The sequence below is a fragment of the Salvelinus alpinus genome, chromosome 3 (assembly GCF_045679555.1).
Source record: "Salvelinus alpinus chromosome 3, SLU_Salpinus.1, whole genome shotgun sequence".
NCBI classification, from domain to species: domain Eukaryota; kingdom Metazoa; phylum Chordata; class Actinopteri; order Salmoniformes; family Salmonidae; genus Salvelinus; species Salvelinus alpinus.
The window spans coordinates 75,600,221-75,623,944 of record NC_092088.1 but is presented as its reverse complement, the minus strand read 5'-3'; the positions used below and the strand labels follow the sequence as shown (position 1 = coordinate 75,623,944).

General features: G+C 45.6%; 1 protein-coding gene across 6 annotated transcripts in view; it reads left to right on the top strand.

Annotated features, from left to right (window-relative positions):
• LOC139571333 (inactive rhomboid protein 1-like) overlaps positions 1–23,724 on the top strand; it is a 75,094-nt gene that overhangs the window by 47,065 nt on the left and 4,305 nt on the right. For 2 of the 6 annotated variants that reach the window (XM_071394118.1, XM_071394119.1), the window contains exons 4-8: positions 20,018–20,237; positions 20,887–21,093; positions 22,287–22,406; positions 22,595–22,764; positions 23,008–23,265. In XM_071394118.1, the coding sequence (XP_071250219.1) occupies positions 20,018–20,237; positions 20,887–21,093; positions 22,287–22,406; positions 22,595–22,764; positions 23,008–23,265 (975 nt within the window). Of the gene's footprint in view, positions 1–14,759; positions 14,884–20,017; positions 20,238–20,886; positions 21,094–22,286; positions 22,407–22,594; positions 22,765–23,007; positions 23,266–23,724 lie in introns of those variants that run through there. The other 4 variants (XM_071394122.1, XM_071394124.1, XM_071394123.1 and 1 more) reach the window with 4 other exon arrangements.

The window sequence follows — 23,724 nt, the reverse complement described above, 5'->3', positions numbered from 1 at the left end:
ATTTCAAGCGGGTCAACACGGTCCCTCATAAGGGCCAGAGGGGCCCCCGGCGGGTTTCTGTACTCGGCAGGAGCTCCTGTGTCCCCAAACTGGTCACCTGGCGCCGCTCGTCCATCCCCAAACAATTCATCAAGTAAGAGAGAGAGAGAGACAGAGGAGGGAGTGGGAGAAAGAGAGAGACACGGAGGGAGTGGGAGAAAGAGAGAGACACAGAGGGAGTGGGAGAAAGAGAGTAGGATGAAGGAAAGAAAGGTTAAGATCATGTGTTAATACAACCGTTTTAGAATCCCCTGAAGGTGTCACATGACCTGTGACTGAGAAATCCCCGAAGGTGTCACATGACATGTGACTGAGGATGAATCCCCTGAAGGTGTCACGTGACATGTGACTGAGGATGAATCCCCTGAAGGTGTCACGTGACATGTGACTGAGGATGAATCCCCCGAAGGTGTCACATGACCTGTGACTGAGGATGAATCTCCTGAAGGTGTCACGTGACCTGTGACTGAGGATGAATCCCCTGAAGGTGTCACATGACCTGTGACTGAGGATGAATCTCCTGAAGGTGTCACGTGACCTGTGACTGAGGATGAATCCCCTGAAGGTATCACATGACCTGTGACTGAGGATGAATTCTCTACATCACACGTGTCAAACTCATTACACGGAGGGCCGAGTGTCTGCAGGGTTTCGCTCCTCCCTGGTACGTGATTGATGAATTAAGGTCACTAGTTAGTAAGGAACTCCCCTCCCCTCACCTGGTTGTTTTAATTGAAAGGAAAAACCAAAAACCAGCAGACAATAGGACCTCCATGGAATGAGTTTGACACCTCTGCCCTACAGCAAACAACACATCACAGATGTTTTCATCATCTTGGCGATGTTCCATGACGCATAGAGGATGCATACACACCTTTGTCCCACCCATTACCCCTCATACACACTCACAAAATTACACACACTCAATTACAAAATTCCTCATTTCCCTGGCCTCCCATGAGAGTTTGACCACATCAAGGCCACTGTGAATCCATCTGAGCTCTGTAGAGCTGGTTTGTGTGTTCAGCTAACGGAGTGATGGTGGACAAACACCAGCTATCACTTTAAAGGGCTGGCCAGGCTTTCACACCATTTTGTGTATGCGTGTGTGTGGTCCAATTGGATTCCAGTAGGAGAGTTGTGTGGCAGCCTGATACAATTGCACTGTAATGACAAGCCAAGGGGACACTGTAAGTCAAATCAAATGTTATTGGTCACGTACACATATTTAGCAGATGTTATTGCGGGTGTAGCGAAATGCTTGTGTTCCTAGCTCCAACAGTGCAGTGTCATGACATTGGCCTGGGGGTAGGTTTATGACAGTCATAAATACCTCTCCCCCCCTTTTTCCTCTCTCTACCCTACTGATGTGACATTTGAAAATCCTTTGGTTAACATAGAGATTCTGGGAACATCAGAAGGTGGGGGGAAATTAACTATATTCTGGTAATCCGACCAATTGATCATATGCGGTGGTACTTAATGAATATGATGTCAGTTTGGTTGTCATCTGAGACATTCTGATCAATGATAGAATAACATAAACAATACAGTGGAAAGTCTGCACATTGTAGTTATCGGAGTCACATGGAATTGTTGTTCAATTTAAATGTTTGAATATAAAATTATTGGTGAAGAAATTTTTGCTTCCAAATGAGAGATGTGGGTTTTCATAAGGTTAGGGCTCTGCTCAATCAGTGGCCCGCCCCTGTGAAGAGACATGGGTTATAAAACTTTTCAAACACACCCTCCTCTCCCTTCCTATATAAAGCCTTGACGACAATATAACCTGTTCCAAGTACGTGAGGTCTGCAGCCTCTGCGTTAAAATGACTAACATGTCAACTATAGAACTAAGCCAACCTCAGCGTGAGCTTTGGTTGCGAATGGTATGAACTTTGAACTATTATTCACTACAGAAGTGATACCTCCTAGCCGTTGAGTTAGCAACAGCAGCTGCAAACGTGGGCTAGGAAAGAACAGACAGAGTATCCCGTCTACCACACAACGGCGTTACTACAACGTATCCAATTTACCAGCAGAGACATTATTCAAAGGACAAAGGACTCGGTTGGGCAACACAGCCTTCCATCTACCACCAACCTACTGAAGCGCAGCTCAGAGTAAATATTTATTGCATTTTCCTTTTCCAAATGGGCGGTAATTTAGAATGCATAAGATACTGTATTTACGATAGCATGGCGTCTCCCTTTGTTCCTCAAGCCTTCCCGCTCTTTCACTAAAACCCAGCCCCCTTTTCTTTTGTGTAACCAGCTGTCATATCTGTTCCGTCCGCTAGGGACGTTTTCCTTTATGACCTAATTTGTAATCAAGGTATGATTCATTCTGTGTATATATAATTCTGTGTGATTAGTTAGGTATTTAGTAAATAAATAATTAAACCCAATTTTGTATTGCTGATTCAACTTGTTAGCCAGGGTTCGTGAAGATAACCAAGAATTTACAACTTTCAGATGAGACTGAATTAAGGTGACGATTAATATTGACTGCTATTGATGTAAAATATTACTAGGTCTTTAAGAGTTTATTCGGAAGATAACAGCTCTATAAATATTATTTTGTGGTGCCCCGACTCTAGTTAATTACATTTACATGATTAGCTCAATCAGGTAATATTAATTACAGAGAAACGATTTTATAGAATAACATGTCATATCACTTAATCCGGCATAGCCAAAGACACGACAGCAGTATTATCTAACAATTCACAACGATACACACAAATCTAATTGTAAAAGAATGGAATTAAGAAATATAGAAATATTAGACTAAAATACAGTAGAATAGAATACAGTATATACATTAGAGATGAGTAAAGCAGTATGTAAACATTATTAAAGTGACTTGTATTCCATTATTAAAGTGGCCAGTGATTCCATGTCTATATACTGTGCATTCGGAAAGTATTCAGACCCTTTGACTTTTTCCACATTTTGTTATGTTACAGCCTTTTTCTAAAATGGATTAAATAGTTGTTTTCCCCCTCATTAATCGGCACACAATAACCCATAATGACAAAGCAAAAACTGTTTTTTAGAAATGTTGACATTAAAAATAAAACATAATCATAAGTATTCAGACCCTTTACTCAGTACTTTGTTGAAGCACCTTTGGCAGCGATTATAGCCTCAAGTCTTCTTTGGTATGATGCTACAAGCTTGGCACACCTGTATTTAGGGAGTTTCTCCCGTTCTTCTCTGCAGATCCTATCAAGCTCTGTCAGGTTGGATGGGGAGGGTCGCTGCAAAGCCATTTTCAGGTCTCTCCAGAGATATTCGATGGGTTTCAAGTCCGGGCTCTGGCTGGAACACTCAAGGACATTCAGAGACTTGTCCCGAAGCCACTTCTGTGTTGTCTTGGCTGTGTGCTTAGGGTCATTGTCCTGTTGGAAGGTGAACCTTCTTCCCAGTCTGAGGTCCTGAGCGCTCAGGAGCAGGTTTTCATCAAGGATCTCTCTGTACTTTGCTCCGTTCATCTTTCCCTCGATCCTGACTAGTCTCCCAGTCTCTGCCGCTGAAAAACATCCCTACAGCATGATGCCGCCACCACCATTCTTCACCGTAGGGATGGTTCCAGGTTTCCTCCAGACGTGACGCTTGGCATTCAGGCCAAAGAGTTCAATCTTGGTTTCATCAGACCAGAATCTTGTTTCTCATTGTTATGTACGCCTCTTGGTGGAGGGAACACAACACCCCGCTACATCTCAACTCCCCGTGGAGTGAAAAAAAGTATGTGATCGTAGGTGCAGGGAAGGTAGAAACCGTCGGCCTTGCAGAAGGACTACTCGGTGCATTGTCTTCTACCTCAATATTCTCAAAAATGGAACTAGACAAATCCACCACATCTCCCAGCATGCGAGATTGTGCCCTCGTTAACACACAAGCAGGAAAAACATGGGGAAATGATTGAACCAATTTATCATCTGCAGTTTTGATTTCTGGGTTGTCTACTACTTCTAACACAGGAGTCACATTACCACCAGCAATATCATTCCTTAGTAGCAATGTGACTCCTTTTACTGGGCTTGTAGACACTACACCAACACGGAAACGTCCTGACACCAAGTCTGACACTAAGTGGACCCAGTGTAATGGTACAGGTACGGTTTTTGTCTCTATACCCTGTAATATGACATGCGAGCCACAATACGCTTCAGGAGACCAGGGTAACGCATCAGTAACGATTACTGACTGCGCCGCCCCAGTGTCTCATAAGATTTGTATGGGCTTTTGATCAGCTTGTTCTACAGTTAAGGAAACACAACCGGTAGAGTTAAACAGAGCATAGATAGGATCCGGTTTCCCAAATGCTGAATCAATAAGTCGATCCAACGGATGAGCCACAAACTGAACTAAACTCACGCTTTTTAATGGTTATAGGGAATGTTTCGGTTTATTTTTCAAAACCGGGCAGTCCACAATCACGTGACCCTTTTGGTGACAGTAAAAACATTCACGGATTTTAGGCTTAGGGTCGTCGGAGGGGAAAAATGACCCGAACGCAGCACTGATGACATAATCTTTCGGCCTTCAAAACGAGGCGCACCAAACACAGTCTTGTGTATCAGAGCGTACTCATCTGCCAACACTGCTGCCTGGGCCAATGTCGCCACTTTCAGTTCATTTAAATGAACTACAATTCTATCAGGCAGGTTGCTTTTAAAATCCTCCAACAGCATCAACTCCCGAATATCAGCAAAGGTGTTAGCTTTGCTGGCTGAACACCAGCGATTAAACAGAGACTATTTGTCCCTAGCAAACTCAACAAAAGTACAGTGAGAGGGTTTTTTGTGGTTCCTGAAGCGCTGCCTATAAGCTTCAGGCACCAACTCATAAGCCCGCAACACGGTAGTTTTAACTGTATTGTACTGTAAACTGTCTTCCAGGGAGAGAGCGGCTACAACTTCCTGGGCTTTCCCAGACAATTTACATTGCAACAGGAGCGGCTAAACCTTGAGTGGCCATGGCAGCACAGCTCAAACGCAGAGAAATACGAATCAACTTCCGACTCCCGAAATGGAGGGACTAACGCAATATTTTTTACTCACTTCGAAGTGGGCTTGATGATGGGCAGGTTGTGGAGTCGCACTGGAGCCAGCGTCAAGCTCCAGTTGTCGGATCCTCACCACCTTGTAGGCTTCTATTTCCATTTTCCTCATTTCTGAATCAAACTCCAGCTGTCTAACGCGCTCTTTATCTTTTAGCTCCATTTCCAAACGGGCCTCACCTTTAACCTAGCAGTTCCGCCTGAACCACCTGAAGCAGAAGGCTGCCTCCCCGCCGTCCTCCGACTTGGCATCGGAAGGTCTACACGTCTCCTCTCCTGAAGCCTCCCTCTGCTCATCTTTCAACGAGAATTTTTTTTCTCCCATTTAACCCTCCTTGACTAACACCAAAAGCTCAGCCTTTAGGGCTTTCTCAGGGTCGAAGAGTCCATAATGGTCAGCTATGGCGCAAAGGTCTACTTTACACAACCCCACCAACCGATCAACAGAGGGTACGTAAAAAAAATTGGAGACGGCTGAGGCAGCCATTTTGTATACAGCAGCCTATTGAACACACGGTAACTAAGTAAGTCACCCAAACTCACAACCTCACAGCGCCTCAATCACCAATCACAGAGCGCTCAGAGCAGCGGGGTTCTGTGGATTTAATGATCCCGGATGAGCCCCCGTTATGATACGTACGCCTCTTGGAGGAGGGAATGCAGCACACCGCTACATCTCAAGTCCCCGTGGAGTGAGAAAAAGTATGTGATCATAGGTGCAGGGAGGGACGACAGAGGCAGAGAAAAATACCGTTTACGGGGAATTTATTCCTCCTTAACACGGTAAAGTGGAGAAAAGGGGCTGGATGGAACCAATGCAAAGAGGTAAAAATTAAAGAGTCCCCTCTCCTGCCTTACCACTACTTACCAAACCTTTAGCACCACCTGGCGCGCTAACCAAAATACAGGGGGTGGTCCGCACAGGTCTTACCTAGTGTGCATAGACAGATTAAATACTACGGTTTATGTATGCCCGCAGGCCTCTTGCGTAAACACTCTCAAGGTGCGTTCCCTTCCCCCCTAGGAACAAATGAAACAGAAGAATTTACCAATACTCAAAAATTTTAATTAACCAAAAACACTAAGTCCTATTGTCATACACATACCTCGGAAGGAGCGGCTACAAAATAATATCCACAAAACTTTTACTGACCGCCACAACAATCAACACAGGACATAAAAGAAGCTCTCTTCTGACAAAGGAACACTGGCTTTTATCAAGCTGGAGAAGGTGTTGGTAATTGCCGAGACAGCTGTATCCCCAGACGAGAGGGAGGGATCAGCCGACCAATCAGCTGCTTAGAATCCAGGAAGCAATTTTCTGAAATACACACACATACAAACCCACAACAACACAGAAACTGGAGAACGTAACACTCATGGTCTGAGAGTCTTTAGGTGCCTTTTGGCAAACTCCAAGCGGGCTGTCATGTGCCTTTTACTGAGGAGTGGCTTCCGTCTGGCCACTCTACCATCTCCACAGAGGAACTCTAGAGCTCTGTTAGAGTGACCATCGGGTTCTTGGTCACCTCCCTGACCAAGGCCCTTCTCCCCCAATTGCACAGTTTGGCTGGGCGGTCAGCTCTAGGAAGAGTCTTAGTGGTTCCAATCTTCTTCTATTTAAGAATGATGGAGGCCACTGTGTTCTTGGGGACCTTCAATGCTGCAGAAATGTTTTGGTACCTTTCCCCAGATCTGTGCCTCAACACAATGCTGTCTCGGGCCTCTACAGACAATTCCTTCGACCTCATGGCTTGGTTTTTGCTCTGACATGCACTGTCAACTGTGGGACCTTATATAGACAGGTGTTTGCCTTTCCAAATCATGTCCAATCAATTGAATTTACGATAGTTGGTCTCCAATCAAGTTGTAGAAACATCTCAAGGATGATCAATGGACCTGATCAAAGGATGATCAATGGACCTGAGCTCAATTTCGATTCTCATAGCAAAGGGTCTGAATACTTATGTAAATAAGGCATTTCTTTTTTAAATTATTACTAAATGTGCAACATTTTCTAAAAACCTGTTCTCACTTTGTCATTATGGGGTATTGTGTGTAGATTGATGAGGGGAAAAATTTATTTGATCAATTTTAGAAAAGGTTGTCATGTAACAAAATGTGGTTAAAGTCACTGTAATGACAAGCCAAGGGGACACTGTAATGACAAGCCAAGGGGACACTTTAATGACAAGCCAAGGGGACACTGTAATGACAAGCCAAGGGGACACTGTAAGGACAAGCCAAGGGGACACTGTAAGGACAAGCCAAGGGGACACTTTAATGACAAGCCAAGGGGACACTGTAATGACAAGCCAAGGGGACACTGTAATCACAAGCCAAGGGGACACTGTAAGGACAAGCCAAGGGGACACTTTAATGACAAGCCAAGGGGACACTGTAATGACAAGCCAAGGCCTGTAAGAGGCTGATAGTAATGTCAGCTAACTTTCTATTGACACACAGCCATTGTCACACCTAGGTTGCTATATTCATAGACATGATGATACTGTATGTGACTGACTGAGTTTGAACCCCTGGGTTATCAGTGTGCCACAGTACTGTGTAAGCCTGCTGAGCCAAAGCCTAGGCATTAGCTTGAGAACACAGCCCAGACACAACACATAGAATACCTTACTTAACCTTTTCAGGCACAATGTTCAGGACTTTGCAACCTTGTGTGCGTTCTCTTTCTCTCAATTCAATTTCAATTTAAGGGCTTTATTGGCATGGGGAACATATGTTTACATATGTCTACTAGATAGATTTGTCCTGTTTGTTGTGGCTCCCTCCTCTGCCTGACATGTACAACCTCCCTCGTTTCTTTATGTCCTTCTAATCTCTCTTCCTGAGAAGTGCTGGTATGTTAGTGGGAGTATTGGCCTGTTTACATTTACACACACTCCCCAAACAGAGGGAGAGAGGGAGAGAGGGATAGGGAGGGGGAGAGGGAGAGGGATGGGGGGGGGGAGAAGGAGGGGGAGAGAGAGGGAGAGGGAGGGAGAGAGAGGGAGAGAAATACATTACATTACTTTATAAGTACTGAATGCTAAATTAAGGCTGCCAAGCTTGATACAACAATTAGCACTGTCATGTCAAGTGAGAGGTGTCAAAGCCCTTTAGCCCAACAATGGCAGGAGAGTCGCACTGTCTACTCCAACCAAATGGAGAGGCCTTAGAAGCTGCCTCCCGCTGTTCAGAGGTAATTAAAATACAGTACCCTGTGTATGTAAAGAATGATAAGACACAAAAAGAGCACAAAATGAAGCTCCTTACGGAAAATCAAGAGACACTTCTTGCTGACTATTATAAAAATGGGAACATCAGCAACCTCATCTTCCACACAAACCATCCCCTGGCATGGCACAGTGCTATATAAGCACACTAACCCTCTGTTAAGAGGGGGGGGGGGTAACGAGGGGTGAAAACTCAGGATACTAGACAACGAAGACTCTGAGTCAGCTAATATAAATCTCTAGAAGTCTGGAACAGTATTGGTACAGGGCAACCCCAAACAGTTTCCGCTGGACTTTCACCTAATCAAAGAATTAGCTCAGCAGGAGAAGCTCTCCCTTGAGAAAGATATCCCCACCCCGAGCGGGTCAGACCAGACGTTATATAACCCCACAGACGAGCAACCCCAAGCGGAAAGTCAACCTCCCAACACAGAGTACTACTCCCTCATTGAAATGAAGGATACATTTACCCAGCTTGATGTAAGGCAGGTGGAGCTGGAACAGCAGGTGATTACACTCCAGTCAGCACAGACCCAGACAACAGTCCAGCACAACAACACCCCCTTAACCAGACCCAGAGAGGTGGAGGTGGAGAGAGACATATCTGCACTCTGGACTGTGGTGAGCCAACTTCAACAGGATAAAAATCAGGAGCAGGAGAAGAACAGCGAACTAGAGGAGAGGATCAGACTGCTGAAGGAGAGGGTGAGGGGGATGGCGTGTGACCGAGAACAACCCACTAGAGAGGTGGCTACCCCCACAGAGAAGCCAGCAGAACAGCCCACCTCAGCTCCCGACAAAAGTCTCGACACCACAGCAGAACAGTCCACCCCAGACCCTGACCATGTCGACATCACAGCGGGACAGACAAATGAAGAACCCTTGAGCATCCCCCCATCAGCCACCCTGATAGCCCTCTTGACAACTTCCCCACACCCACTGAGGACATACACAAGACACAGATTGTACTCCTTATGGACTCAAATGGGAAATATATACAAGAAAAAAAAACGTTTTCCCAAACAGTGTGTCTAAACTCTGGTGTCCAAACACCCAGCTCGCCCTAGACCAGGGTTGTCAAACTCAAATACCCAGTGGGCCAAAATGTAAAACCTGAACAAAGTCACGGGCCAACATTGAACAAATGAACCTTTTAATATGGACCCAAACAAGTTTTGCTTTAACATTGAATATGGAACAAGCATCGCTTATTACCATACAATATATAATTGGAGACATGCAAAATCGAATTTCAAATGAAAAAACACATCAATGGCATTCATTTATTAAATAAATAAAATTTAAATAAAAATCGTATGCCTCTTTTCTATTTGCAGCCTTCTGATTTAAATACCAAAATAAACTTTTTCCACTGGCTAATAATTTTACAAATAAAATGATAATAAATCAATCAACCATTCAAGCCCATGCCTTGTAGCAAGAAAAAGTGCACAAAGAAAACGTTAATTATTGCACACTGATCTAATCTGATGTGCCCAAGCCAGATACCTGGCATCTCTTCTTGGATGCTAGTTCATCAATGTCTGGGCTCAGGCTCTGAGCTGAAGAAATCCTCAGTATCGAGCGAAGGTGTTCATCAGTCAGACGTCTCCTGTGAGTTGTTTTGGTCATCTTCATCGAGGAGAAAAGTTGCTCGCATAGATAAGTGCTGCCGAACATGGAGAGCATCTGAGCAGCTTGGGTGCGGAGCTGAGGCATTGTGTCAGGGATGAACCGTGGAAACTGTGCGGCGCCCACAGCATCATACTTTGACTTCAGCGTGTTGTTGCACTGGAGTTCAATCAGCTCCATTTGGATGTTGGTTGGTGCATTTTCCACATCAACTGCGAAGGGATTACTAAGCAGTTCAAACCTACATTTCTGGACATCGAAGTCGGCAAATCGCCGGCTAAACTCAGCGGCGAGAACACTGAGTTTTTCAGCAAACTGTGCGCATGGGAACACTGCGCTTTTATGGTTTGGCAGCAGGGAAAATGGCAATGGTTTCCTTGCAGCATCTGATTCTCCCACAGGCACAGTTTAGTTTTAAAGGCCCTCACTGCAGCGTACATGTCTGTGATGATGCGCCCCCGCCCCTGAAGCTGCAGGTTCAGCGCATCGAGATGGCTCGAGATGTCACAGAGAAAGATATTCTGCCTCCCACTTGTCCAGAAAGCTCCTGTTTTCTGCCTTTCTTTTCGCCATTTTTGGGAAGGGATAGCGCGCTGACAGTTGTAGCGTCTATGTTGCTATGACTACTGTCACAGAGGAGAGGGCGTTTCTGGGTCCTGTCCTGATTGGCGCGCGAAAACAACAGCAGAGCATTATGGGATTCGTAGTATTAGCGGTGAATGCGCTGTATAATGCCAGCTCTAATAGTAATTAAGTATTGTCTCGCGGGCCAAATATAATTACCCAAATACAAATTTGGCCCGCGGGCCAGAGTTTGACACCCATGCCCTAGACCTTCTGTCTGAGGACCAACTAGGTTCACCTAGCCACATAATAATACACACATGACCTGAGAGCACAGCAGGAAAGGTTGGCCACAGCACTCAAGGGAGTGATTGAAAAAGCTTCTTCTACTTTCCCCAATGCACAAGTGGTTATATCCACCCTGCTACCGTACAGCGTGTAAATGCAAGTTTTTTCTGTGACTGTGGCTCAAAACCAAATGTTTACCTGGCCCACCACTCCACCCTGGACTTGAACAGCCTTTATGACCAGGTCCACCTATACAAGGCAGCAGTGCCCACCTTCGCCCGGACTCTAAAGTCCAACGCAAACGCAGACCCAACACTTCACACAGGAGCAACAGATCAATAGACACCCCGCCCAGACTAGCGAGACACTCTCCCAGACCTGCAGGACCCCCCCCCCCCCCCCCCCCCCCAGACCTACACTGAGGATCCACGACGAGAAGACCTACATCCAGACCACAACACCACAACACCACCAGCCACATCCCCACCCCAACCAATCAACACCCCCGAAGTCAACCATGCTCACACCCCATTTAGGCCTCGTCAGATCAGACCTACTGTATGCCCCTCCTGCCCACCCCATGCACCTCACCCCCGCAAAGAGGGCCTCAACATGGAAGTCACACATACGCCCAGGCCGTGAGGAGGCAAACAGGCCCAACCCCCACTCTTACACTAGCCCAAGCCAATGGCATGTACCAGATGCTCAGCAGGCTCTGCTCACACTTACTGGCCTGAGGCCAAACCACACGACCAACAATATTGGACACTTTATGGAACAGAAAGCCTTCACTATCTAATCCTGGAATATCCAAGGCCTGAGGTCATCTGCCTTTGGCCTGAAGAGCAGGAACCTGGACTTCATCAAAGAAATTGGAAATACAGACATTGTCATCCTACAAGAAGGAGACTGACCCACTGGTTGCCCTCTAGGTTACAGAGAGCTGGTAGTCCCATCCACCAAACTACCAGGTGTGAAACAGGGAAGGGATTCAGGGGGTATGCTAATTTGGTATAGAGCAGACCAAACTCACTCCATTAAATTAATCAAAACAGGAACATTTTACATTTGGCTAGAAATTCTAAAGGAAATTATCTTAACAGAGAAAAACGTTCTGTGTGCTACCGACAGTACATCCCCCTACTAGAATCCCCATACTTTAATGAAGACAGCTTCTCCATCCTGGAGGGGGAAATCAATCATTTCCAGGCCCAGGGACATGTACTAGTCTGTGACGACCTAAATGCCAGAACCGGACAAGAACCCGACACCCTCAGCACACAGGGGGACAAACACCTGCCTGGAGGTGACAGCATTCCCTCCCCCGTATGCCCCCCTAGGCACAACTATGACAACATAACCAACAAAAACAGGTCACAACTCCTGCAGCTCTGTCACACGCTGGGTATGTACATAGTCAATGGTAGGCTTCGAGGGGACTCCTATGGTAGGTACACCTATAGCTCAACTCTTAGCAGTAGTACTGTAGACTACTTTATCCCTGACCTCAACCCAGAGTCTCTCAGAGCGTTCACAGTCAGCCCACTGACACTCCTATCAGACCACAGCAAAATCACAGTCTACTTCAACTGAGCAATCCTCAATCATGAGGCATCAAAGCTAAAGGAACTGAGTAATATCAATAAATGCTATAGATGGAAGGAATGTAGTGTGGAAACCTACCAAAAAACAATTAGGTAACGACAAATTCAATCCCTTCTAGACAACCAACTTCCTGGACAAAACGTTCCACTGTAATAGTGAAGGTGTAAATTTGGCAGTAGAAAATGTTAACCGTATATTTGACCTCTCAGCTTCCCTATTTAATCTAAACATTTCAAACAGAAAACCGAAGAAAATGAACAACAATGAAAAATGGTTTGATGAAGAATGCAAAAACCTAAGAACGAAATTGAGAAACCTGTCCAACCAAAAACATAGAGACACAGAAAACCTGAGTCTACGGCTTCACTATGGTGAATCACTAAAACAAAACAGAAATTCACTTCGGAAAAAGAAGGAACAGCACGTCAGAAATCAGCTCAATGTAATTGAAGAATCCATAGACTAACCACTTCTGGGAAAATTGGAAAACACGAAACAAACAACAACACAAATAATTATCTATCGAAAATGGAGATGTATGGGTAAACCACTTCTCCAATCTTTTTGGCTCTATGACAAAGAACAAACTGCAAAAACATATGATCAAATACAAATCTTAGAATCAACTATTAAAGACTACCACAACCCACTGGATTCTCCAATTACATTGAATGAACTACAGGACAAAATACAAACCCTCCAACCCAAAAAGGCCTGTGGTGTTGATGGTATCCTAAATTAAATGATAACATATACAGACAACAAATGCAAATTGGCTATAATAAAACGCTTTAACATCATCCTTAGCTCTGGCATCTTCCCCAATATCTGGAACCAAGGACTGATCACCCCAATCCACAAAAGTGGAGACAAATGTGACCCCAATAACTACCGTGGGATATGTGTCAACAGCAACCTTGGGAAAATCCTCTGCATTACCATTAACAGAAAATTCCATCTAGACACCATTGCCCTAGAGCACACAAAAAACTATACATACCTTGGCCTAAGCATCAGCGCCACAGGTAACTTCCACAAAGCTGTGAACGATCTGAGAGACAAGGCAAGAAGGGCGTTCTATGCCATCAAAAGGAAAATAAAATTTGACATACCAATTAGGATCAGGCTAAAAATACTTGAATCAGTTATAGAACCCATTGCTCTTTATGGTTGTGAGGTCTGGGATCTGCTCACCAACCAAGAATTCACAAAATGGGATAAACATCAAATTGAGACTCTGCATGCAGAATTCTGCAAAAACACCAAATAATGCATGCGGAGTAAAATTAGGCCGATACCCGCGACTGATCAAAATCCAGAAAAGAGCCATTAAATTCTACAACCATTCATACAACCATTCCATAACAAAGCCATCACCTACAGAGAGATGAACCTGTAGAAGAGTCCCCTAAGCAAGCTGGTCCTGGGGCTCTGTTCACAAACACAAACAGACCCCACAGAGCCCCAGGACAGCAACACAATTAGACCCAACCAAATCATGAGAAAACAAAAAGATAATTACTTGACACATTGGAAAGAATTAACAAAAAACCTGAGCAAACTAGAATGCTATTTGGCCCTAAACAGAGAGTACACAGTGGCAGAATACCTGACCACTGTGACTGACCCAAACTTAAAGAAAGCTTTGACCATGTACAGACTCAGTGATAATAGCCTTGCTATTGAGAGAAGCCGCCGTAGGCAGACCTGGCTCTCAAGAGAAGACAGGTTATGTGAACACTGCCCACAAAATTAGGTGGAAACTGAACTGCACTTCCTAACCTCCTGACAAATGTATGATCATATTAGAGACACATATTTCCCTCAGATTACACAGATCCACAAAGAATTCAAAAACAAACCCAATTTTGATAAACTCCCATATCTACTGGGTGAAATACCACAGTATGCCATCACAGCAGCAAGATGTGTGACCTGTTGCCACAAAAAAAAGGCAACCAGTGAAGAACAAACACCATTGTAAATACAACCCATATTTATGTTTATTTATTTTCCCTTTTGTACTTTAACCATTTGCAGATCGTTACAACACTGTAAATACGTATACATAATATGACATTTGTAATGTCTTTTAACAGTAAACAGTGTAATGTTTACTGTTCATTTTTATTGTTTATTTCACTTTTGTATATTATAACTACTTCACTTGCTTTTGCAATGTTAACATACGTTTCCCATGCCAACAACGCCCCTTGAATTGAATTGAATTGAGAGAGAGGTCAAGGAAGGAAAAGAGGGAGAGATTAAGAAAGAGGGAGAGGCTTGTAAAAGTATTTTAGGGAGGTGGGAACAGAGATTCATAGACAGTAGATCTGTTGTCCATTCCCACTGAGGATCAGACAGCTGGAGAGAGAAAATCCATGGAGATACAGGTGGGAAGATGGAGATACAGGTGGGAAGATGGAGATACAGGTGGGAAGATGGAGATACAGGTGGAGGTACTTTAGTCTGTTGGAATGGAACGGGGGAGGGTGCTGGACATGTAAGACAGTGTGGGACTGGGTAGAGGAATAGGTGGGAAACAGAAGGGATGGAAGGAGTCGGGAAGAGGAAAGAAGTGAGAGAGAGGAAGGGTGGGTGGGAGAGAGAGAGGTTGAGGGAGGGGAGATAGGAGGAGAGAGATCACTGAAAGTATTTTACAGAAGAGCCATTTATCTTTTTATTTGTCTTAGCTGAGGGATGCTTGTTTTTTGTAAAGTGACCAACATGTAATAGAACAAGGGAAATAGCACTGATAGCGCTGATCAGTGTGATGTAAATGAGGATGTTCAACCGTCACTAAATGTCTCTGCCAAAGCTACGCATTTGCCTCTGGTAGTGGGAATAATAGCAGTAGTTTCTGTCGCTAATGGCTATAGCTGTTGATATGGATGGTCGCTAATGGCTATAGCTGTTGGTTTGGATGGTCTCTACTGGCTATAGCTGTTGATTTGGATGGTCTCTACTGGCCATAGCTGTTGATTTGGATGGTCTCTACTGGCCATAACTGTTGATATGTATGGTCTCTACTGGCTATAGCTGTTGATATGGATGGTCTCTACTGGCTATAGCTGTTGATATGGATGGTCTCTACTGGCTATAGCTATTGATATGGATGGTCTCTACTGGCTATAGCTGTTGATTTGGATGGTCTCTACTGGCTATAGCTGTTGATATGGATGGTCTCTACTGGCTATAGCTGTTGATTTGGATGGTCTCTACTGGCTATAGCTGTTGATTTGGATCGTCTCTACTGGCTATAGCTGTTGATATGGATGGTCTCTACTGGCTATAGCTGTTGATTTGGATGGTCTCTACTGGCTATAGCTGTTGATTTGGATGGTCTCTACTGGCTATAGCTGTTGATTTGGATGGTCTCTACTGGCTATAGCTGTTGATTTGGATGGTCTCTACTGGCTATAGCTGTTGATTTGGATGGTCTCTACTGGCTATAGATGTTGATTTGGATGGTCTCTACTGGCTATAGATGTTGATTTGGATGGTCTCTACTGGCTCTAGCTGTTGATTTGGATGGTTTCTACTGGCTATAGCTGTTGATATGGATGGTCTCTACTGGCTATAGCTGTTGTTATGGATGGTCTCTACTGGCTATAGCTGTTGATTTGGATGGTCTCTACTGGCTATAGCTGTTGATTTGGATGGTCTCTACTGGCTATAGCTGTTGTTATGGATGGTCTCTACTGGCTATAGCTGTTGATTTGGATGGCCTCTACTGGCTATAGCTGTTGAGTTGGATGGTCTCTACTGGCTATAGCTGTTGATTTGGATGGTCTCTACTGGCTATAGCTGTTGATATGGATGGCCTCTACTGGCTATAGCTGTTGATATGGAAGGTCTCTACTGGCTATAGCTGTTGATTTGGATGGTCTCTACTGGCTATAGCTGTTGATTTGGATGGTCTCTACTGGCTATAGCTGTTGATATGGATGGCCTCTACTGGCTATAGCTGTTGATATGGAAGGTCTCTACTGGCTATAGCTGTTGATTTGGATGGTCTCTACTGGCTATAGCTGTTGATTTGAATGGTCTCTACTGGCTAGAGCTGTTGATTTGGATGGTCTCTACTGGCTATAGCTGTTGATATGGATGGTCTCTACTGGCTATAGCTGTTGAGTTGGATGGCCTCTACTGGCTATAGCTGTTGATTTGGATGGTCTCTACTGGCTATAGCTGTTGATTTGGATGGTCTCTACTGGCTATAGCTATTGATTTGGATGGTCTCTACTGGCTATAGCTGTTGATATGGATGGTCTCTACTGGCTATAGCTGTTGATTTGGATGGTCTCTACTGGCTATAGCTGTTGATGTGGATGGTCTCTACTGGCTATAGCTGTTGATATGGATGGTCTCTACTGGCTATAGCTGTTGATATGGATGGTCTCTACTGGCTATAGCTGTTGATTTGGATGGTCTCTACTGGCTATAGCTGTTGAGTTGGATGGCCTCTACTGGCTATAGCTGTTGATTTGGATGGTCTCTACTGGCTATAGCTGTTGATATGGATGGTCTCTACTGGCTATAGCTGTTGGTTTGGATGGTCTCTACTGGCTATAGCTGTTGATTTGGATGGTCTCTACTCGCTATAGCTGTTGATATGGATGGTCTCTACTGGCTATAGCTGTGGATATGGATGGTCTCTACTGGCTATAGATGTTGATTTGGATGGTCTCTACTGGCTATAGCTGTTGATTTGGATGGTCTCTACTGGCTATAGCTGTTGATATGGATGTTCTCTACTGGCTATAGCTGTTGATATGGATGGTCTCTACTGGCTATAGCTGTTGATTTGGATGGTCTCTACTGGCTATAGCTGTTGAGTTGAATGGCCTCTACTGACTATAGCTGTTGAGTTGGATGGCCTCTACTGGCTATAGCTGTTGATTTGGATGGTCTCTACTGGCTATAGCTGTTGATTTGGATGGTCTCTACTGGCTATAGCTGTTGATATGGATGGCCTCTACTGGCTATAGCTGTTGATATGGAAGGTCTCTACTGGCTATAGCTGTTGATTTGGATGGTCTCTACTGGCTATAGCTGTTGATTTGAATGGTCTCTACTGGCTATAGCTGTTGATTTGGATGGTCTCTACTGGCTATAGCTGTTGATTTGGATGGTCTCTACTGGCTATAGCTGTTGATTTGGATGGTCTCTACTGGCTTTTGCTGTTGATTTGGATGGTCTCTACTGGCTATAGCTGTTGATATGGATGGTCTCTACTGGCTATAGCTGTTGATTTGGATGGCCTCTACTGGTTATAGCTGTTGATTTGGATGGTCTCTACTGGCTATAGCTGTTGATATGGATGGTCTCTACTGGCTATAGCTGTTGGTTTGGATGGTCTCTACTGGCTATAGCTGTTGATTTGGATGGTCTCTACTCGCTATAGCTGTTGATATGGATGGTCTCTACTGGCTATAGCTGTGGATATGGATGGTCTCTACTGGCTATAGATGTTGATTTGGATGGTCTCTACTGGCTATAGCTGTTGATTTGGATGGTCTCTACTGGCTATAGCTGTTGATATGGATGGTCTCTACTGGCTATAGCTGTTGATTTGGATGGTCTCTACTGGCTATAGCTGTTGATATGGATGGTCTCTACTGGCTATAGCTGTTGATATGGATGGTCTCTACTGGCTATAGCTGTTGGTTTGGATGGTCTCTACTGGCTATAGCTGTTGATTTGGATGGTCTCTACTCGCTATAGCTGTTGATATGGATGGTCTCTACTGGCTATAGCTGTTGATATGGATGATCTCTACTGGCTATAGATGTTGATTTGGATGGTCTCTACTGGCTATAGCTGTTGATTTGGATGGTCTCTACTGGCTATAGCTGTTGATTTGGATGGTCTCTACTGGCTATAGCTGTTGAGTTGGATGGTCTCTACTGGCTATAGCTGTTTAGTTGGATGGTCTCTACTGGCTATAGCTGTTGATTTGGATGGTCTCTACTGGCTATAGCTGTTGATATGGATGGTCTCTACTGGCTATAGCTGTTGATATGGATGGTCTCTACTGGCTATAGCTGTTGATATGGATGGTCTCTACTGGCTATAGCTGTTGAGTTGGATGGCCTCTACTGGCTATAGCTGTTGATTTGGATGGTCTCTACTGGCTATAGCTGTTGATTTGGATGGTCTCTACTGGCTATAGCTATTGATATGGATGGTCTCTACTGACTATAGCTGTTGATATGGATGGTCTCTACTGGCTATAGCTGTTGATATGGATGGTCTCTACTGGCTATAGCTGTTGATATGGATGGTCTCTACTGGCTCTAGCTGTTGATATGGATGGTCTCTACTGGCTATAGCTGTTGATTTGGATGGTCTCTACTGGCTATAGCTGTTGATTTGGATGGTCTCTACTGAATACTGACTTGTACCACTGGTGATCTGGCTGCTCAAACACACACAGGCAAACGTGCACACACACACACACACACACACACACATACACACTAGGTTTGTAGCCTAATGAATCAAGGTGTTTATTTTCCTAGAAACAGCCTTCTGCAGAGGGTATGAGTCTTCCCAGAACCTCATCTCACACAGTCTGTTTCAGTGAAGATGGATGTGTCACTCTGTTTTCTTCTTCTGTGGTGTTTATAATAATCCTGCTACCCTGAGAGCCTCTCTCTGTGAATCACCACCACTCAATCTACCCCCCCCAACCCTCCTAAACCCTCCCAACCAAAACTTGTGACCCCTCTTAAAACATTCCTGCCTTCCGGGAGGACAAGAATCAGTGTGGCACTTCCCTCCCTCTCTCCCCTGGCGTTGCGCAGCCTTAAAAGGCTTCCCCAGCTGGCTGGTTTCTCTCTAATGATGGAGACTGTGTTATTATTGAGTGTCTGCTACTCCCCAACCCACATCCTGCTTCTTCACAGAACACTTTTCCTATCCACTCTGAGACGCTCCTACAAACCCAGAGGTCCACCAGGGGGCTGGCTGTCTGCCCAGGACTAACAGAGAACATCAGCTCATTCACTATGCACTAAAAGAAGAATGAGGGCTTGCACTGTTTGTCACTGGGTTTTATGAGTGTGTGAACGTGCTCGTGTGTATCCATTAGGGTTTTAATGTGTGTGTCTGAGCATGGTTTTGTGTGAGTGGCATGTCAAGGCACATATTTGTCAACTGCAGTTGACTTCCTGTCTGTGTGAGTAGAACTGATGTAATCCTGCTGTACTCTGTCATTGTTTGACTGAGTGGTGATGCACAACACTAATGCTCTGGCCCGGTCAGTCCCTCCAAATGTCTCAGGCTTTACACCGGGTTAGGGTTTGAAACTGTGGGGCTGGGGAGTGGGGGAACACACACTCACATGGTAATCCAAATGGCCTCGTTCCGTACACAAATAAACTAGAAACCCACTGCTGTGCCTGGGTTGCTATTGTAATCTGTTTCTGTCTTTTCTGTACACTCTCTGCAAAGACGAGCCCACACTCAACCCAAATACTGTCTCTTTTAACTCAATTTAAACTGTTACAACCAACTATCACTAACCAAGAACATCCCGAACGGAGATTCCCCTTGCTCTAACCTCTGTCTATGTCCCCTCAGGGGTACGGCAGCCTGGTTCGGGGTCAGTAAGGAAAACGACAGCACCCAGCGATGGCGGAGGAAGAGCCTGCAGCACTGCAACCGGCGCTACGGCCGTCTCAAGGCCCAGGTGATGAGGGAGATGGAGCTGTCCAGCCAGGACAACCTGTCTCTAACCAGCACTGAGACCCCACCACCCCTCTACCTCCCCCCACACCAACACCCCTATGGCATGCAGAGGGTAGGGCAGCTCCACCCACAGACAGACTGGCTTTCTTCCTCTCTTCTTCTCTTTCTCTATCTCTTACTGTTTAGGATGTTAGGAGCTTGCCATACATCTTGCATGTGTCATGTGTGGTGTTGTGATGTGTAGTGTTTCTTTACCAATATCAATCCTATCCCTCCCTTTGGAATAATAACATTATTCAATACAATTCAATATAGATATCAGAATGTATATTTAGCTTATTTCGGGTAATATTTTTCCCATGTCATACGTATTAATACATGGAGTAATGCAACTATTATAGGTCCATCACTATGGTAACCTGCGTATTGATATGACTGTGAACTTGACCTGTCATGTACCCACTTAGCATGTGAGTTCACCACTAAATAACATCAAATAATATACTTGCCTCCGTGCTGTTTACTACAGTATCGGACATTACAGTGTCTGCCTCTGTCTTTGTGCGTGTGCATGTGCGTGTGTGTGTGTGTGTGTGTGTGCGTGCGTGCGTGCGTGTGTGTGTGTGTGTGTGTGTGTGTGTGTGTGTGTGTGTGTGTGTGTGTGTGTGTGTGTGTGTGTGTGTGTGTGTGTGTGTGTGTGTGTGTGTGTGTGTGTGCGTGCGTGCGTGCGTGCGTGCGTGCGTGTGTGTGTGTGTGTGTAGATTGTGGACCCCCTGGCGCGGGGCCGTGCATTTCGCCTGGTGGAGGAGGTAGATGGTTACAGCGTACCGCAGACTCCCATCACCCCTGGTGCCACATCTCTCTGCTCCTTCTCCAGCTCGCGCTCCGCACTCAACAGGTTACCACGGAGACGCAAACGAGAGTCTGTCGCTGTCATGAGCTTCAAGGCCACCGCCGCGCTGGTCAAGGTGTGATAGATCTATCTCCATGTCCTGGGGTGTCAGGCAGGGTGGTGGGGGGTACAGATAGATCTATCTCCATGTCCTGTGGTGTCAGGCAGGGTGGTGGGGGGTACAGATAGATAGATCTCCATGTCCTGTGGTGTCAGGCAGTGTGGTGGGGGGTACAGATAGATCTATCTCCATGTCCTGGGGTGTCCAGCAGGGTGGTGGGGGGTACAGATAGATCTATCTCCATGTCCTGTGGTGTCCAGCAGGGTGGTGGGGGGTACAGATAGATCTATCTCCATGTCCTGTGGTGTCAGGCAGGGTGGTGGGGGGTACAGATAGATAGATCTCCATGTCCTGGGGTGTCAGGCAGGGTGGTGGGGGGTACAGATAGATAGATCTCCATGTCCTGGGGTGTCAGGCAGGGTGGTGGGGGGTACAGATAGATCTATCTCCATGTCCTGGGGTGTCCAGCAGGGTGGTGGGGGGTACAGATAGATCTATCTCCATGTCCTGGGGTGTCCAGCAGGGTGGTGGGGGGTACAGATAGATCTATCTCCATGTCCTGTGGTGTCCAGCAGGGTGGTGGGGGGTACAGATAGATCTATCTACATGTTCTTGGGTGTCAGGCAGGGTCGGGGGGGGACATTAGATAGATGACTAGATTGATGAGAAAATGTTTACATCCCAAATGGCACCCTATTCTCTATATAGTGCACTACTTTTGAACAGGGCCCTGGTCCATGTCCCTAACCCCATTAACAGATGGCAGTAGGATAACACTGCTGTCAGTCCTGTCCTCCAGTCAGAAGGCTCAGCTGTGTGTCTGGTCTGTTATCCAGTAGAGTGTTGTGTGTTCTGGAACTGGAACATTGAATGATACAGGGCTAATCCCGCCTCCTGAGGTCAAAGCATCATAATCATCATGGCCACTGTTCACAGCTGGTTGTCAGAAGCCAGAGAGGACAATCATTTGTGTAGTTTTGTCTGGGGACACTGTCAACCCTTTGTTTACTTGGTATGTTCTTGATTTCGGGTTGAGGTTGGGGTCAATTCCATTTCTATTTTAAATTTACTTCCTACTGACGGAATTTAAATGGAATTGATCTTCCTGTCACACACAACAGTAATGTATTATCATGCAATAAATGTATAACAGAGGGTATAACATTGACGGTGATGATGACAACGATGGTGATGATGGTGTGTGTCAGGGCCGTACGGTTTGGGAGAGGGACCAGCGGTGTCGCAGGCGGAGCTTCATGCCAGTGAGTTTCCTGGAGGACGACACAGTGGACTTCCCTGATGAGCTGGACACCTCCTTCTTTGCTAGGGTGAGTAACACACGCACATACACACACCTGTCCCATCACACATTCACGCACAGATACCACACACACTCACACAGTTTCTCCTGTCCCTCTTCACATCTTTTCCTCCTCTTCCTCCTCCTCCTTCTTCTCCTCTCCACTCCTCTCGTTTCCTCCTCCTCCTCCTCCTCTCCTCCTCCTCCTCCATGCAGGATGGTCTGAGGAGAGGAGATGAGGAGCTGTCTACCTATGCAGACGATGTGTTTGACTCTCCGTCTGAGGCCGCCATTAAAGAGGAGGAGTCTAACACAGCTGCAGATGAGAGTGACCTCACAGGTGGCGCCCTGGACAAGAACGAACTGGAGAGGAGTCACCTAATGATGTGAGTTTAACACACACACAGACAGACAGACATACACACAGACACACAGACAGACACACACACACACAGACACACACAGACACACAGACACACAGACAGACACAAACAAGTTGTTTCTGCTACTGTAGCCTGTTTTCACCTAACACACACCCTCTTCTGACCCTCTCTCTCTCCTTCGGTACCATATCTTTCTCATTCTCTCTCTGTCTGTCTGTCTCTCTCTCTTTTTCTATTGCTCAACAGACCCCTAGAAAGAGGCTGGCGTAAGGGTAAAGAACCTGGGACCTCTCTGGTCCAGCCCAAGGTGCGTCTGCAGCAGGAGGTGGTGAGTGTGAGTGTGCAGCGACGGGGCCAGCGGATCACAGTGCCTGTCAAGAAGCTCTTTGCCAGGGAGAAGAGGCCCTACGGCCTAGGCATGGTGGGACGGCTCACCAACAGAACCTACCGCAAACGCATCGACAGCTTCGTCCAGCAACAGATAGAGGACATGGACGACCACAGGTACACTTTATTGTCTTAGAGGATTTTCAGATTCTTCTTAATTTCTATTTCAAATTCAGAATTTGCTACATTGCTATGCAATTGACTTCAACTCTGGCATGGTCACATAGTTGCACTTTAACATGGTCACATGTCTAACATGTTACGATACTACAGGAGAAGAGCTCAGTCACAGCCGTAGCGGAGGTAGCAGCTGTGTCTGAGTTGGCCCCAGATAAGATACAGCATGAGTCATCACAGGATAGTGTAGACCAGTGGTTCCCAAACATTACTGCACCATGACTCACATGAAAGCACCCTTTTTTCTGACTGACCTGGCCTCTAGATACAGCAGGACTGTGTGACTCAGTAACAGATGGTCCACTCTCGAGTCCCTGGCACTCCATGTGGGAAACAATGGTGTACACTGGTGTACACTACAAACTGTTCTCCTAGTCGCTGCAGCTGTTTTCAGTGGGA